Here is a 15,672-nt window from a genome sequence, read left to right on the forward strand (position 1 = left end):
TTACGGAAGCGACCACTTCCCCATACTATTAAGAACACTTAAACAAAACGAATACCCACCACAGGCTCCTAGGTGGAAGATTGACACAGCAGACTGGGAGAAATTCCGAACCCTAACTAGCATAACATGCGATGACATGTCCTCGTTAGAAATTGATGCTGCTGTGGATTACTTTACAGCCTTCATTATAGATGCCGCATCTAAATGCATACGTGAAGTAAGTGGCTTGGCGTGCAAACGGCGTGTCCCGTGGTGGAACGACGATTGTAGGATCGCTCGTAAAAATCAGAACAGGGCGTGGGGGTTGCTACGCGCTTCTCCCACTGCGGAGAATCTTAGCAATTTTAAAAAAGTAAAATCCCAAGGCAGGCGAACCCGCCGACAGGCCAGACGAGAAAGTTGGCAGAAGTTCCTATCGAGTATTAACTCGTTCAGAGATGAGGCCAAAGCCTGGAACAGGGTCAATAGGATAAGAGGGCGACAAGCATATGCACTCCCTTTGGTAAACACAGAAGGCGATACCCTACAAGATCAGGCGGACTCACTTGGGGAGCACTTTGAGAGTGTGTCAAGTGCCAACCATTACTCACAATCCTTTCTCAAATATAAACAGATAGAAGAATGTAAGCCAATAATTAGAAACTCCAGGCAGAATGAACCCTATAACCGGCCTTTCACTATTGCCGAGTTGAGAGCTGCGTTGAACACATGCAAAAGCACTGCACCGGGACCTGACAGAGTCATGTATGATATGATCAGAAACTTACATGCTGACACACAAGTTACACTACTCACACTTTACAACACTATTTTAGCTACGGGATACCTCCCATCTACATGGAAAGAGGCGATTGTCGTTCCTGTTCTGAAGCAAGGAAAAGACCCCTCGTTGACAGCAAGTTATCGTCCAATAGCTCTTACGAATTGTTTGTGTAAGCTCTTCGAAAAAATGATTAATCACAGACTCATACACTTCCTTGAATTCAACAATATACTCGATCCCTATCAGTGTGGCTTCAGACAAGGGCGGTCAACAACAGATCATCTTGTGCGCATTGAAGGATATATTCGCGATGCCTTTGTACACGAACAGTATTTCCTCTCCATATTCCTCGATATGGAGAAGGCATATGATACAACATGGCGCTACGGGATCTTGCGAGATTTGTCGGGAATGGGCATCTGTGGAAATATGTTGAAAGTAATTGAAAGCTATTTGTCCAATCGTACCTTCCGTGTAAAAGTCGGCAATGCACTGTCACGTCCCTTTACCCAGGAAACTGGTGTACCCCAGGGAGGCGTGCTCAGCTGCACTCTCTTTATTGTTAAGATGAACAAACTACGTGCTTCACTACCACCTGCCATTTTTTATTCCATATACGTAGACGATATACAAATAGGTTTCAAATCCTGCAACCTCACAGTATGCGAAAGACAGGTACAGCAGGGATTAAACAAAGTGTCCAAATGGGCAGACCAAAACGGATTTAAGGTCAACCCCCACAAAAGTTCTTGTGTTCTCTTCACAAGAAAGAGAGGCCTGGTCCCCGATCCTTGTGTAGAACTGGGCGGACAACAAATTCCTGTTAACAAAGAACACAAATTCCTAGGTATTATTCTTGACTCCAGGCTCACTTTCATTCCTCACTTAAAACATCTTAAAGAAAAATGTCTTAGAACAATGAACTTACTTAAAATACTCTCCCACACAACGTGGGGTAGCGACAGACAGTGTTTATTGAATATTTACAGGAGCCTAGTTCAAACACGGTTAGATTATGGTTCCGTAGTATACCACTCTGCCGCACCGAGCTCGCTTAAGATGTTAGATCCCGTACACCATCTGGGTATCCGTCTGGCCACTGGCGCATTTAGGACAAGCCCTGTTGAAAGTTTATATGTAGAGTCGGATGAGTGGCCACTCCATCTTCAGCGAACCAACATCAGCTTAACGTATTTTCTCAAGGTTCGCTCTAATAAGGAACATCCGTGTTTCACAACCATTAACGACTTCACGTGTGAAACACTTTTTAATAACAGACCCTCTATGAGACTTCCTTTCTCACTGCGTGCAAGAGAACTTAGCAAGGAAATGGATGTCCCAATTCTCGAACAACGCCTAATGCCTCCAGCTAAGCTAGTACCGCCCTGGGAGTGGCAGCTGATAGAGTGTGACACATCGTTTGTAGAGGTCACTAAACATGCACCAGAGACACATATCAAAATGCATTTCTTGGAGCTCCAGTACAAGTACTCGTGCACAGAGTTTTACACAGACGCTTCTAAGTCGCATGCCGGAGTGTCCTACGCTGCCATTGGTCCATCCTTCTCGGAATCCGGTGTACTGCACCCTGAAACAAGTATATTTACGGCTGAGGCCCATGCACTATTGTCGGCTGTGAAACATATCAGAAAATCAAATATTCAAAAAACAATTTTATTTACAGACTCCCTAAGCGTAGTGAAAGCCTTGAAGTCACACTGTAAACACAGAAACCCCGTAATTACTGAGCTCTATTCCATTCTCTGTAGAGCGTATATGTCTAACCAGCATGTCATTGTATGCTGGGTGCCTGGACATAGGGGCATCGAGGGTAACGTTCTAGCAGACCAGATGGCCACATCAATTTCATTGCATACAGTTAACCCTACCGCTTCGGTCCCTGTCACAGACCTGAAGCCTTTTTTAAGAAGGAAACTGCGAAACTACTGGCAACGTAAGTGGGACGCAGAAGTAAACAACAAACTGCACGTGATAAAGCCACAATTAGGTTCTTGGCCCTCCGTAACAAAAGCACGGCGAACAGATGTCCTATTCTGTCGCCTCAGAATAGGACACACATTTGGCACACATAACTTTTTACTCACTGAAAATGATCCTCCAACCTGTGGTAGATGCGGGGAGAGGCTGACCGTCCTCCACGTCCTCCTGGAGTGTCGGCTAGCCGAATCTGAGAGAAAGAAACATTTCCCCCTAGCATACCGGCAGCAGATCCCCCTTCATCCAGTAATGTTACTCGGCCCAGAACCGCTATTTGACACCAACGCAGTCCTAAGTTATCTGAAAGATGTCGTGTTACATGTAATTAGTCCCATACGTTCATAGCGTCTCCTCTCTTCGGAGGATGGCGCTGTGATAGTTCTTTTGTATAGCACGTGCCTCTAGGCCCTTGTGTTTCAAGGGCTCCGGTGAGGCAACTGTGCTCCAGGTATTTTTATTATCTCATATATTTTCTATTCTGTGTCACTCTTTTACGATGGATTTTATTGTTCATAGTATACGTCATTAGTCATCGCCATAATTTTATAGCAAGTAGATTTTACGCACTTTACAGCGACTATTTTTAGGCCACTTTACAGCCAAGTCACATCTTCCATAATACATCAACATTAACACTTGTCATGGCGCTCTTTGGCCAAACCTGGCCCTTGCGCCACTAAACACAACACATCATCATCATCATCATCAAAGGAAGTACACATGCAACAACGTGAAAAATACATGTACATCTGAGTGATGCCATGTGATTACTATACCCATTCTCTTGTGTAAATTGGTTGTAGGCTGAGTTGTGCGATTTTGCATGCTACAGTAAGGTTATACATGCCAAGCTGTATGCTGCAACTTGTGAAGGCTTATTTGTATGGTAAAGTTAGCATTGTTAACATGAATACAAGAACTATTACATGTTCAGCAGTGTGTAGGAGTTTATGGTTGCACGCAGTTGTAACCCACTGCATACTACATACCCAGCGTGTGCAACGAGTGCAAGGTTCAGCAGACCGCTTTGTTCTGCACGTCTCGTCTCGTGCAAGGTATCCTGTCATAGAGAAACTATTATCAAGCTTGTTCCTCAGATCTTAAGGTGCACATATCTTAAGTGAGAAAAAAAACCTGCATTAAAATTGCAGATCTGTCTGCTGGTCATATATAAGCCGCATGCAGTAAACTTAAGCTGAAAGTCTACCCTTCATGGTGCCTGCTATCCTTTGTATTCATTTTTTGGTGCTGTTGCCATATCTCATTAAATATGCATGTTTACTCTCATTTCTAGTTTGAAAGAGCCAAGCTAAAGGTATCGTGCCAGATAGTACAGGCATAAACCCTGAAGAGCAAATGCCAGAGCTGACGACACAGCTATGCATTAAAATGCATTTTGTAACTCGCAGGTTGACACATCTGCATTATTCACGTTTCCATACTTGCTCTTATGACTAAATTATATTGGTAATTCAAGACGATGAGCAAAACGTGAACAAGGTGAATGCAGGAGCCAACGTTTCGACAAGTGGACTTGTCTTCTTCAAGCCGACGTACGCTTTCCTCGCCACAGTATATATAGGTGGGGTTCTTATAAAAGGGAGAGGGTGTCAGGTGGGAGGGTGCGGAAACTTGATAATTCAAGACACATGTACAAACAATAGAAAAAAGATAGCGTGAACATAGATAGCATTGCTCCGAAATTAATACTGAAACATGAATAAAATAGGTGTAACAGTTAAGTAGAACAAACTAAACAAAAAGTACAACAAAGAAGGACCGATTATATTTACCATACTAACCAACTGTGCATCTAGCTGCAACGTAAAATACCAAGGCAGTAGCTTAAGAGTACACGCACATGTCCATGTTGTTTTGCTATAGGCCTATTTTTCTCTCGGTTTCTAACCCTTAACACTATTTGTACAGTGCACCCGTGGTCCAAAAATATTTCAGTTAGGAACAGTACCGTGTTAACAGGCAGGTGGCTCATTCTTGAGTGCACTGATATCACTCCACTTGCATATGTGACGGATTCGAGAGAGCAAACCCTTCCGAAAGTCATCCCGTTTGAGCGCAAGTGGAAGTTATATGTGGCGATTAACCGGCGGATGTTGCATATAGACCATTGGAGATGCTAGAGGAGGACTCCAGGGAGACTGGGAAGACCGTCGACTTAAATGCCGTACATAAAGGCACTCTATGTGTAACAATGTCGTAGAGATCTACGTAATGTTCTACGCAAAAGCACCACACAAGCAATCCATTCTATGCAGTACTGTCACTCACCTTTCGGAGCGTTCCCAACACGCTGCCTCTTCCTTCTTCGCGGTCCCTCTCATTGTAGCATCGCAGCAGCATCATCTGTGTCTGATTTTTGCATGTCTGCAGACACCTGTCCAGTGTGGGTAGAGAGCGGGCTCTCCGGTGACATCGGGGCCTCCAGCTCAGCTCGGCACGTTGACGTTAGCAGCTGGGAAGCCGCTGACTCACCGCAGGCTCCAAAAACAGCACTGGAAAAATAATCGTAACGCTACTGCTACGATTAACTTTTGCAAGCACCACAACCGATTACAAGGGAAAGTATACTGCTGCCAAACGGCATGCTGGTACTGGCACGACCGCATCGTTCACGCACACGCACGCACGCACGCATGCACGCTCGTACAGACAAATCACTTCCTTTAAATGGTACATAACAACATTATTTTCTTTTCGCATGCAGCTTGCCGTGCTCTTTGAGGCTCACAACAACCATTCGAGATTTTCGGCAATTATATTTTTATACCAGCTTTAGAAACATCATCCTCATGCTATTCGCTACAAGGCATGCAACTGCTGACGTGCAATATGCATTCTGCCTTCGCGACTCGAAGGAATCTGTACTCGATTATGAGTAAGCATGATTACTACACTTGCCATTCGTCAGTCCGTCGTCTGCCCGGCTTCCCTCGGCGTCCATCAACTCCAATGCACTGTCCCTCACATGCTGCGCGGCGCGCATTTCGGCAGCAGCCGAAAACGGCGCCATCGGCACCTTTTCGCATGCCGCCGTTGCGCTGCCTTTCCTGGGCACTGTTTTCGGCGTGTGCCCAAACTCCCGAGCTGAAATTTCCTGCAGCAATTGGTGCAGCTCATTGTATTGCTCCTCTGTTCCAGATCTGAGAAGGAGAGCGCAGGATGGGTAATGTGATCACAAATTCGAGCTGAAATCAGGATATGGACATACATACACACTTACTTTCGCAGTTTACCGCTGTCCTGTTGCCGAAAATTTCCCACGAGAAGGTCCACTCTGTTGCGCACTGCACGGAGTGTGAGCTCGCGCTCCACTGCCGAAAGAAACGTTTTCCCTAATTCGCTCCCATAAGCGGGGGTTTTCGAGCGTGTTCGTGGCTACGACTTCGCGCAGAAGACACAAATATTCATCAATGCGGAACCTCTTTCAAGGTTTGCGGCCTGTGAGTTCTGCAGATGCCGTCGAAGCACATGTTGCACCGGCCATTGCCATGTTGGAATTCGCTTCTTCCCCGACGAAGGACGAGACTAGAATGCTTTGCCTGAGACCAGTATAGAGGGGGCACTGGTGAGACGTGCTCGCCAAGCCACTCCGCAAGGCCGCCACACAAGCGGAACGAGAGTGCCGGTCCCATAGAGTTTCTCACGATATTGCCTAGAGGGAAATCTGGCGCTGCTGCACTGTGGTATGCATGGGAATGCCTGTATATTGTGACTTCGGATTGGCATCGTTCTCGGAGAGCCAAGCAAACACCATTCCGTCTGTCACATTGATTAATTTTCTGCTAAAACAGTACGTATAAAACTGTTTTAGTTTTATTATTACATAAGAACATGTTTGTTTATCTATGAGAACTTGTTATTGCATGTACAATTATATGAAACGTAAAAATCCGCGGGCCGCCAAAGTTGAACGACAAGATTCGTGCTCGCTGTGAAATAGCTTGTCGTCAGTTCTTGCTTTTCTTCGCTTGGTTGTGCATTGTAGGTGAGTAAACTCCACTGCAAGATGTAATATGCGTGAACAGAAACATTTTATGAATATAATACTTTAAGAACGCGTTATTTGTGTAGCCATATACACGTTTTAGACTTTAGATTTGTGTAGCCATATCCACGTCTTACAACACCAGCCAACTCAAGCCTCGCAGACACATACACCGTCATTCCCATGACGGCACAGCGCCCCTGAGGAAACTCCCATAGACGGTGGCGCCAGATTTTCCTCCAGGTGTTATAGTGGAAACACTATGGCCAGTCCGCTCGCGCGTTCCCATCTTAGCGTATGGCGCATGCGCAGTAACGCCCGTGCCTCCTGGCTCAGCGCAGCGGAAGCGCAAATACGCTCTGCTAAAACACTCTAATAAAAACAAAAAGAAAAAACCGAGCGCTAGAGTCAAGAGGCACTGCACGTCTGCTGTGTAAAAAGGTCGACTTATGTTGCCGAGCCCGTCGACGCTGACTCGGCCACGGATGCTGGCACAGATGCGCAGGGCTGCATAATGCCGAGGGCGAAAGTTTTGGCTGGGCAAAGATGTCGGCTTTAATATGGCGCGACGCTGCTGTCCAGTCATATTTGTTGTCGGCGCCTGAAAAGGTGATCCAGGCCTGCCGGCGTTGACTTGTGCGGCTTGAGCGCGCGGGGGGGGGGGGGGGGGGGAAGGCAATCGGGGAGCGAAGACTGTCGCCTCAACCGTCTGCGGCAGTCGGATCAAGCAGCATTCACTGGGAAGGAACCGGCGAGAGGCGGGCGCGTTTGGGAGAGCTTTCGGGGGAGCTGTTTGAGGGACCTTTTTGCGAGAAGAAGCGTTGAGTGGCTGCTTGATCGGCGCAGCTTCCCACAGCTGCTATGGTGCTGCGCTTCTTCTTTGCCAGAAATGAATATTTCCAGCCTGCGGGTTTTCATCTCCTACGGACTTCCACATATACACGTAAGTCGCACGTATTATTTGCGCTATTAAAGCCTATCCTTTGTAGCGTTGTTTAAGGAGAACCCGTAAGGCCGCGTTTCTTTGTTTCGAGAGCTCGTCTGCGCTTTTCCATATGTTGAAATGGACATGTTAATGTTAATCATCATCATCATCAGCCTGGCTACGCTACTGCAGGGCAAGAGCCTCTCCCATACTTCTCCAACTACCGCGGTAATGTGCTAATTGTGGTCATGTTGTCCCTGCAAACTTCTTAATCTCATCCGTCCACCTAACTTTCTGCCGCCCCCTGCTACGCTTCCATTCTCTCGGAATCCAGTCTGTAACCCTTTACGACCACCGGTTATGCCCTGCCCATACCCATTATTTTTTTCTTGATTTCAACTAAGATGTCACTACCTCGCGTTTGTTCCCTCACCCAATTTGCTCTCTTCTTAACGTTACACCCATCATTCTTCTTTCCATAGCTTGTTGCGTCGTCCTCAGTTTAAGTAAAACCCTTTTCGTAAGCCTCCAGGTTTCTGCCCCGTAGGTGAGTACTGGTAAGACACAGCTGTTACACACTTTTCTCTTGAGGGATAATGGCAACCTGCTGTTCATGATCTGAGAATGCCTGCCAAAAGCACCCCAGCCCATTCTTATGCTTCCGAATATTGCAGTCTCATTATCCGGATCCGCGGTCACTACCTGCCCTAAGTAGATGGGCAGGTAGAAACTTAACCTTACAACAACTCCCTTACCACTTCCAGTGCCTCGCTACCTATCGTAAACTGCTGTTCTCTTCCGAGACTCTTCCGAGTTTTCTGCAGATTAATTTTTAGACCCACCCTTCTGCTTTGCCTGTCGAGGTCAGTGAGCATGCATTGAAATTGGTCCCCTGAGTTACTAAGCAATGCAATATCATCAGCGAATCGCAAGTTACTAAGGTATTCTCCATTAACTCTTATCCCCAATTCTTCCCAATCCAGGCCTCTGAATACCTCCTGTGAACAGGCTGTGAATAGCATCGGAGAGATCGTATCTCCCTGCCTGATGCCTTTCTTTATTGGGATTTTGTTGCTTTCATTATGGAGGACTACGGTGGCTGTGGAGCCGCTATAGATATTTTTCAGTATTTTTACATACGGCTCGTCTACACCCTGATTCCGTAATGCCTCCATGACTGCTGAGGATTCGAGAGAATCAAACGCTTTCTTGTAATCAAGGAAAGCTATATACAAGGGTTGGTTATATTCCGCACATTTCTCTATCACCTGATTGATAGTGTGAATATGGTGTATTGTTGAGTAGCCTTTACGGAATCCTGCCTGGTCCTTTGCTTGACAGAAGTCTAAGGTGTTCCTGATTCTATTTGCGATTACCTTAGTAAATAGTTTGTAGGCAACTGACAGTAAGCTGATCGATCTATAATTTTTCAAGTCTTTGGCGTACCCTTTCTTATATGAATTAAGATTATGTTGGCGTTCTTCCAAGATTTCGGTACGCTCGAGGTCATGATGCTTTGCGTATACAGGGTGGCCAGTTTTTCTAGAACCATCTGCCTACCATCCTTCAACAAATCTGCTGTAACCTGATCCTCCCCAGCTGCCTTCCCCCTTTGCATAGCTCCCAAGGCTTTCTTTACTTCTTCCGGCGTTACGTGCGGTATGTCAGAGACCGCTCTGGTTACCTTCATTTCCAAAGCTGGTAAAGCCATCAACAAAGACAACATCCGCCCCATCTCCCTTACTTCTTGTGTGGGAAAATTAATGGAGACGATGGTGCGCGACAGGCTGTCTTGAGTTTCTGGAGAACAAAAATGTTTTCGCAGACACCATGTTCGGGTTCCGCCCGCACCGGTCCGCACAGGATGTCTTGCTTCAACTTGACCGAGAAATTCTCGACCCGATCGAATACCGCCCCATTGACAAAGTGTACTCGCTTTGGATTTGAAGGGGGCCTTCGACAACGTGACCCACGAAATTATTCTAACACATCGTTCCCAAACGGATTGCGACCAAAACACCTTTAACCGCGTTAGGCAATTTCTCACTGACCGACATTCATACATTCGGATTCAGGACAGCGAACACGGCCCATACAAATTAGGCACGCGAGGGACTCCGCAGGGAGCGGTCCTCTCGCCCCTCCTATTCAATTTGTCAATGATGAGACTTCCCGCTCAGCTGGCGAGGGCCGACGGCATCCAGCACGCGCTGTATGCTGACATCACCATCTAGAAATGCTGAAAATGGTGCCGCATCATTAAAACGCGCAAAAAAGGCGAATAAATGAACAAAAAAAATATTTTGTACATGTGAAAACATTACTAGCACTTGTACAAAGACCCAACTGCAAATGCTCAGAAGTAAAACTGGGCTTAAGTCAACAATACACGGCAAAAATGTGCCACTAACTAGCATTCCGGAGCACACATCTGTCTGAAGGCACACACAACGCCACATACATTTTAACTAGTCTTGAGTTCACTCAGTCAACATCACTTGCGGTGTAATAAATCTGTGTCACTGTCACCAGTCCAGAGTCCTTTCGGTTCGGTGCCGGACGACAGTTCCCTATATTACTATATATATGTTGTATTACGAACTAAACAAACTATATTAGAGATGCATTAAAAATGACAGCAGGACTGTTGTAAAGGCTTCATTTGCCAAATACAAATACATGGTATGAAGGACTTTGTTACTAACAATACTTTTTAAAATGTGACTCTTCTCCACCAGCACAGAAAAGATGATAATAAAAAAGAAACTGGTCAGCATACCGATACTTTGCTGTCGTAGCAGGGCCGTTAAAAATATGAAAATGTGCAATACTGTGTAGAACATAATAAAAAATGACTACATTAAGTAGGAAATGCATTCAGCACTGAAGTTGTAAACAGCTGGTCCGACCTAAGGCTCAACAGTATGTAGCAGTAAATAAATAAATTAGCACTGAAACAAGAGATTATGAATCAGTAGGACTAGGTAATCCAGCAGAACTTTTTGTTGGGCTAGTTGGTGCATGTTACTGAAGTACTAAAGCGTCAAACAGACGACACAAGAAGAGACACGGACGAGTGCTTATTCGCTCGTCCGTGTCTCTTCTTGTGTCGTCTGTTTGGTGCTTTATTACTTCAGTGACTAGGCAAAACTGATATGCATGCTTAATGATAGATGCGTTAAATAAAACATTACTACTAAAAGAGAACATGAATCACTTATTACAATGACTATTGCGAACACTTGCAACAACCAGATGTAGACATTAAATGAATTAATTTGCTAATAATTCACTCTCACGTGAAGCACAGCTTCCTTATTTGATTGACAATATTTTAAAATAAATTTCCACCGCAGAAGCCTGCTGCACTCAGTCATGGCTTGCTTGAACGTCAAGGTTGCCCTTTTCCCTGAAAATTTTTGAAAGATGCATAAGGGCAGGAAAGCTTCAAATTTGTGCACATCATGCATCAAAATGGTGGTGCTGCCCTGGCAGTACATTATGAATATATCTGTGTCGTAGCTGTAACAGATGATAGTGTGGCAACGGAAAACGGCGCTTTGGGGGTAGTGCCAAGAGCATATGCGTGCAGAACAATGCGAGTTATCTTCGATAGGATTGAAGCTAATAAAAGTTCAGTTGTTGTTTGGTACATGTAATGCTCACTCGTCTTGCTCTACCGAGAAACGCATTCCAATTATAGGCCTCGTGCACTGCAGTTTCAAGCCGCGCACGTAGCGCCCTCTGTCGCGGGTGACGGCGATTATAGGTTGGGGGTGAATGCGAAGTGGACGCGTTGACAACGTAGGGGAGCATGGCGCCTCGTCGCGTGGTTGTGAAAACCGGGTCCAGGAAAGACAATTCGCCGTATTGCTGCGTTTATGGCTGTCACAACAGCTACAGGAACACTGCTGGAAAATTGCCGCCGATCAAATTCTACCGCTTTCCTTGGAAATCGTATGAGACTGAAAGAAGACACAGGTGGATCGCAGCTGTCCGCCGAGCAAGGTAAACATGTCTTACTATCGATTAATGCCAGTATAATGTTGAACGCTGGGCTTCTTGGTATATCATGATGGAGGCAAAGTAGTTGCGCATCAAAAACATAACAAAAGAACACAGACAGCACACACCAAAGCGCCAAATGTGTCTGTCGTCTGTGTTCTTTCGACCTGTTTCTGATGGGCTGCGCCTTTTGCCTTTATAATGCCAGTCTGTGCGCCTTATGTATTCAGACACATTATTTTCTTGCTTTCTAACAGCTCAGAGGGAGAGCTGTGGCAACCGAAAAGGAATGAAACGCGAATATGCAGTGCTCACTTCGTGGGAAACGAGAGAAGCAACATCGCTCAGCACCCAGCGTACATTCCAACAATATTTCCACCTTGCTACAAAAGGAGTGATGCCGCCTTGCCCCAGACAAAATTGGGAAGATTTGAAAGGTAAGCAGAGCATAGTTTCGTGCCGACTTTTACTAGTGTAACACGATTATCGGAAGTTCGGAATCATTGTTTGGAAAACTACGTGAGCGTTCGGCCGGCGCGCGGGCGCTCGCAACACGTGAAAATAATCGGCTTGATAAAGGCGAAATCGCAGCGCCGACGATCAATCATGGGCAGTACTACGTAAGGGAAGTCTTCTGAGTACAACTTATGAAACACTTGGTGGAACCTTGAAAGTGAAACTTCGTAGTTTTGCCCCCGATGGTGCATTCGGGCACCTTTTTACGCAGTAACACTCATGCTTTCTGTCTTGTTCTTCTAGGATTCAGCGACGGAGCGCGCTGCGACCAGTCATTGCTCCAACGTGTCAAACTGCCGTCTCCTTGAGTTCAGAGCACGACACAGCGGCACTGGAAGAACGCAACGAAACGTCAAACTTGGAAACCACCGTTTCCTTCAGTCCTGACTCGGCACAGGGCACATCCGCGTCGGAAGAATGCAACGAGTTTGCGTCCGTGGTAAGACTCTCGTTTTTTTACACAGTACACAGTCGGTTTGTGTTCCAAGCAGGCGCATCTTGAAATCTTATGGGCTAACATGAACTGTTGTGCTGATTACGTTCTGTTGCTATCTTCTGTTCTACAAAACATATTTTTCTGCACCTAACTAGTTGACACTGATACAGATAGGTTCAAAGATTTTTGTCCATGACTTGTATACTGTTCCAGACAACATACAACGCCTATATTTTTGGTCTGTTTGATCATTTTCGTGGCAACACAACAATAAGGTGTGACAATAATATATGTTAATATTGAATTTTTCAGATGACTCAGACAGAGAACAGTTCATTCAAGGGGCCATGTAGCTTGTTCCTTTCTGTGGTGTCACAGTGTGATGCATCGACACAAGTGTCTCATATTGAAACTAGAGACAGCAGCGTGCAAGCAGAACCTGCAGTGAGGTCAACCGCCACTGGGCCAGAAGAGCGAAGCTGCGTTTTCCTTGGATACAGCTCTCTTTGCGAAAGGAAAGATGCATTCACAGAACTATGTGGAGTCAGTGCAAATGTGTTTGCCATGCTAATGTATTTATTTTCATCTGTAGTCGTGAGGTCTGTTGATGTCCCTATCCCTCAAAAGATGGTGATCTTCCTAATGAAGATGAAACTTGGCATTTCATTTGCAAGTATAGCTGTACTTTTCGGCCTGCATCGTACAACTGTTAGCCGCATCTTTTTTTTCGTTTTGAGGAATCTTCTTTACTCAATGCAACACTTCATTCCTGAACCGTCGCAAGCTGCTGTCAAGGCAACTATGCCAGCATGCTTTAAGGTACACTACCCGAACTGTCGTTTTATTATAGACTGCACTGAAGTGAGAACGGAAGAGCCACCTACTGTAGAACAGCGTCGAGCTCTTTTTTCACACTACAAGGGATGCTACACATTGAAGTTTTTAATTGGAATCTTGCCCAATGGTGTGGTGACTTTTGTATCAAAGGCTTATGGAGGTCGAGCTTCAGACACGCACATAACTCTAGAATCAGGCTTTCTCAATCGAATTGAGCCAGGCGATGTTGTGTTAGCCGACAAAGGTTTTCCAGGCATAAAAGCACCAGCGGAAGGAAACAAGGGCATTGTTGTCTTGCCCCCTTTCTCTAAAGGAAACATGCAATTTACATATGATGAGCTCCAGCAAACTTACCACATTGCTCAGGTACGCATCCATGTTGAAAGAGCTATCCAGCGAATAAAATTGTTTAATATTATGAATTTTCGAGTATCTAATGATCTCATTCCTTATATGAGTGATATCATGCGAATGTGTTGCATCCTGGTGAATCTGCAACCGCCAATTATAAACACACAAAAGCTTGAACAATCATAAGACAAATGCCGTAGAGCATCGTGCTATTCATTCTGAATTAGGAAATAAACCTTCTCACCCTGTCAGCCTATATTATATGTTAATGTACATGCTACAATAAATTAAGAAATTTCACGAAGATTTACTCCTTCAAATTGAAACTGGCGTAAAAAGGTTCACCTTCATTGTTGTATTATATGCGTTTGCAGGTAATTCAGGACAGCATTAGTTTTACCAGCATTTATCATGTAGGGAACCATTGCATGTGACCTCAGGCGTGTATTGCAACGAGTACTTAATTGTGAGAGCTAGGCCCATCATTCTTCTTGTGTACAGATTTTATAGGAACTGTGTTGAGTTTGAGGATTTTCACCTTGGTATTAACAATGGAACAAGCTGTAGCCTTGGGCAGAAAGGCAAAAGACCTGTGTATGTGAATTTAATGCACATTAGAAGACCCAGGCAGTGAAAATTAATGCAAAGCCCTCTACCATGGTGTCTCATAGCTCAAGCAGAGCCTCAGTAATCAAGCTTTAGAGTTGAAAAGTTGAAATGCAAGCTGCATCATTTGCACTCTGTTGTAATAACACCAAGCTTGTTTCACATTTATTGTCTTTGCACTCACGCCTGCAGACAAAGCACAAGAATATTTAATGGAAAGGGAAAAAACGTCAACTATATAAGCAACAGGTTTGTGGCCTGTAGGCAACACTAGGCAGATCACTAGCAAACTACCAATGGCCTTGTGTGGAACTCATACAGATATTTCTTAGTGAAATATTTAGCACGCACAATTGGCAAGGGCACAGTGAAATGGAGACACACGAGCGCTTACTCACAACTATTATTTTCGGAAAGACACAGAACATAAATACCCCAGCTATCAGCACTGAGCATGTGCAACAAGAGTCGTCAGTATAAGCAGAAACAGATTAAAAACAGATTAAAAAGGTTCAACCTGTATTTAAAAAAGCAAGTTCTTTGTCAGTGATTGCAACTAATGCTTGGCTTATGCATTTTTCAGCACACATTTGGATATGAAATGCTTCTTTCACGTGTTTGTTTTTATCCGAAAACAAAATGTCGGTGTCGAAAAATACCGGATCATAATGACATAGATTACAGTGGTTTGACAAGTGCGAATACTTTTCTTTACCGAGAGAATGTTCATGTTCTTTTAGACGGGTGTTTATGCACCGACCGGTTTGTCCTATGTACACGTTGCCGCAGGTTAACGGAAGCCGGTACACAACACCTATTCTGCATTTTGTGAATTTTTTATCTTCTTTAAGACTGCAGCTGCATTTTTTTACCCTATTGTCAAACATTTGAAATAGCTTGGCACAGCCATTAACCCGTAAAAAGCTTTTGACAATGCCACTCGCTGCACCATACTACAACAGCTTATAAGCCATTACATTTGGCCAAGAACTCGTCTATGTGAAAAAGCTCGTACACAATAAATTTTGGAATATACCACCTCATGCCAATATTCACACATAATAGTCTTGTCAGTAACACCACTTTTCAGTCTAGCAATCTGCCAGGTACCTTCCTTACACAAACCTTTAAAAAACAGGTCCTTGATTGCATTGACAATTTCACCAGAAAAAACATAACTAGCTGGTCATTGGGCTTTAGCCTTGTTGGTAAACATACTTATGATTGTT

General features: G+C 44.8%; 1 protein-coding gene across 1 annotated transcript; it reads left to right on the forward strand.

The window, feature by feature from the left end:
* Positions 1–12,777: 12,777 nt before the first annotated feature.
* LOC140213341 (uncharacterized) lies at positions 12,778–14,023 on the forward strand. The gene has a single exon (XM_072284593.1). It carries the CDS (start codon positions 12,962–12,964, stop codon positions 14,021–14,023), a length of 1,062 nt encoding a protein of 353 aa, XP_072140694.1. The 5' UTR covers positions 12,778–12,961.
* The last annotated feature ends 1,649 nt before the right edge of the window (positions 14,024–15,672 follow it).

Source organism: Dermacentor andersoni, chromosome 9 (assembly GCF_023375885.2).
Source record: "Dermacentor andersoni chromosome 9, qqDerAnde1_hic_scaffold, whole genome shotgun sequence".
Taxonomy (NCBI): domain Eukaryota; kingdom Metazoa; phylum Arthropoda; class Arachnida; order Ixodida; family Ixodidae; genus Dermacentor; species Dermacentor andersoni.

What these genes read in the sequence shown, in the direction of transcription:
- LOC140213341 (XM_072284593.1), top strand. Translation starts at nt 12,962, where the DNA reads ATGACTCAGACAGAGAACAGTTCATTCAAGGGGCCATGTAGCTTGTTC.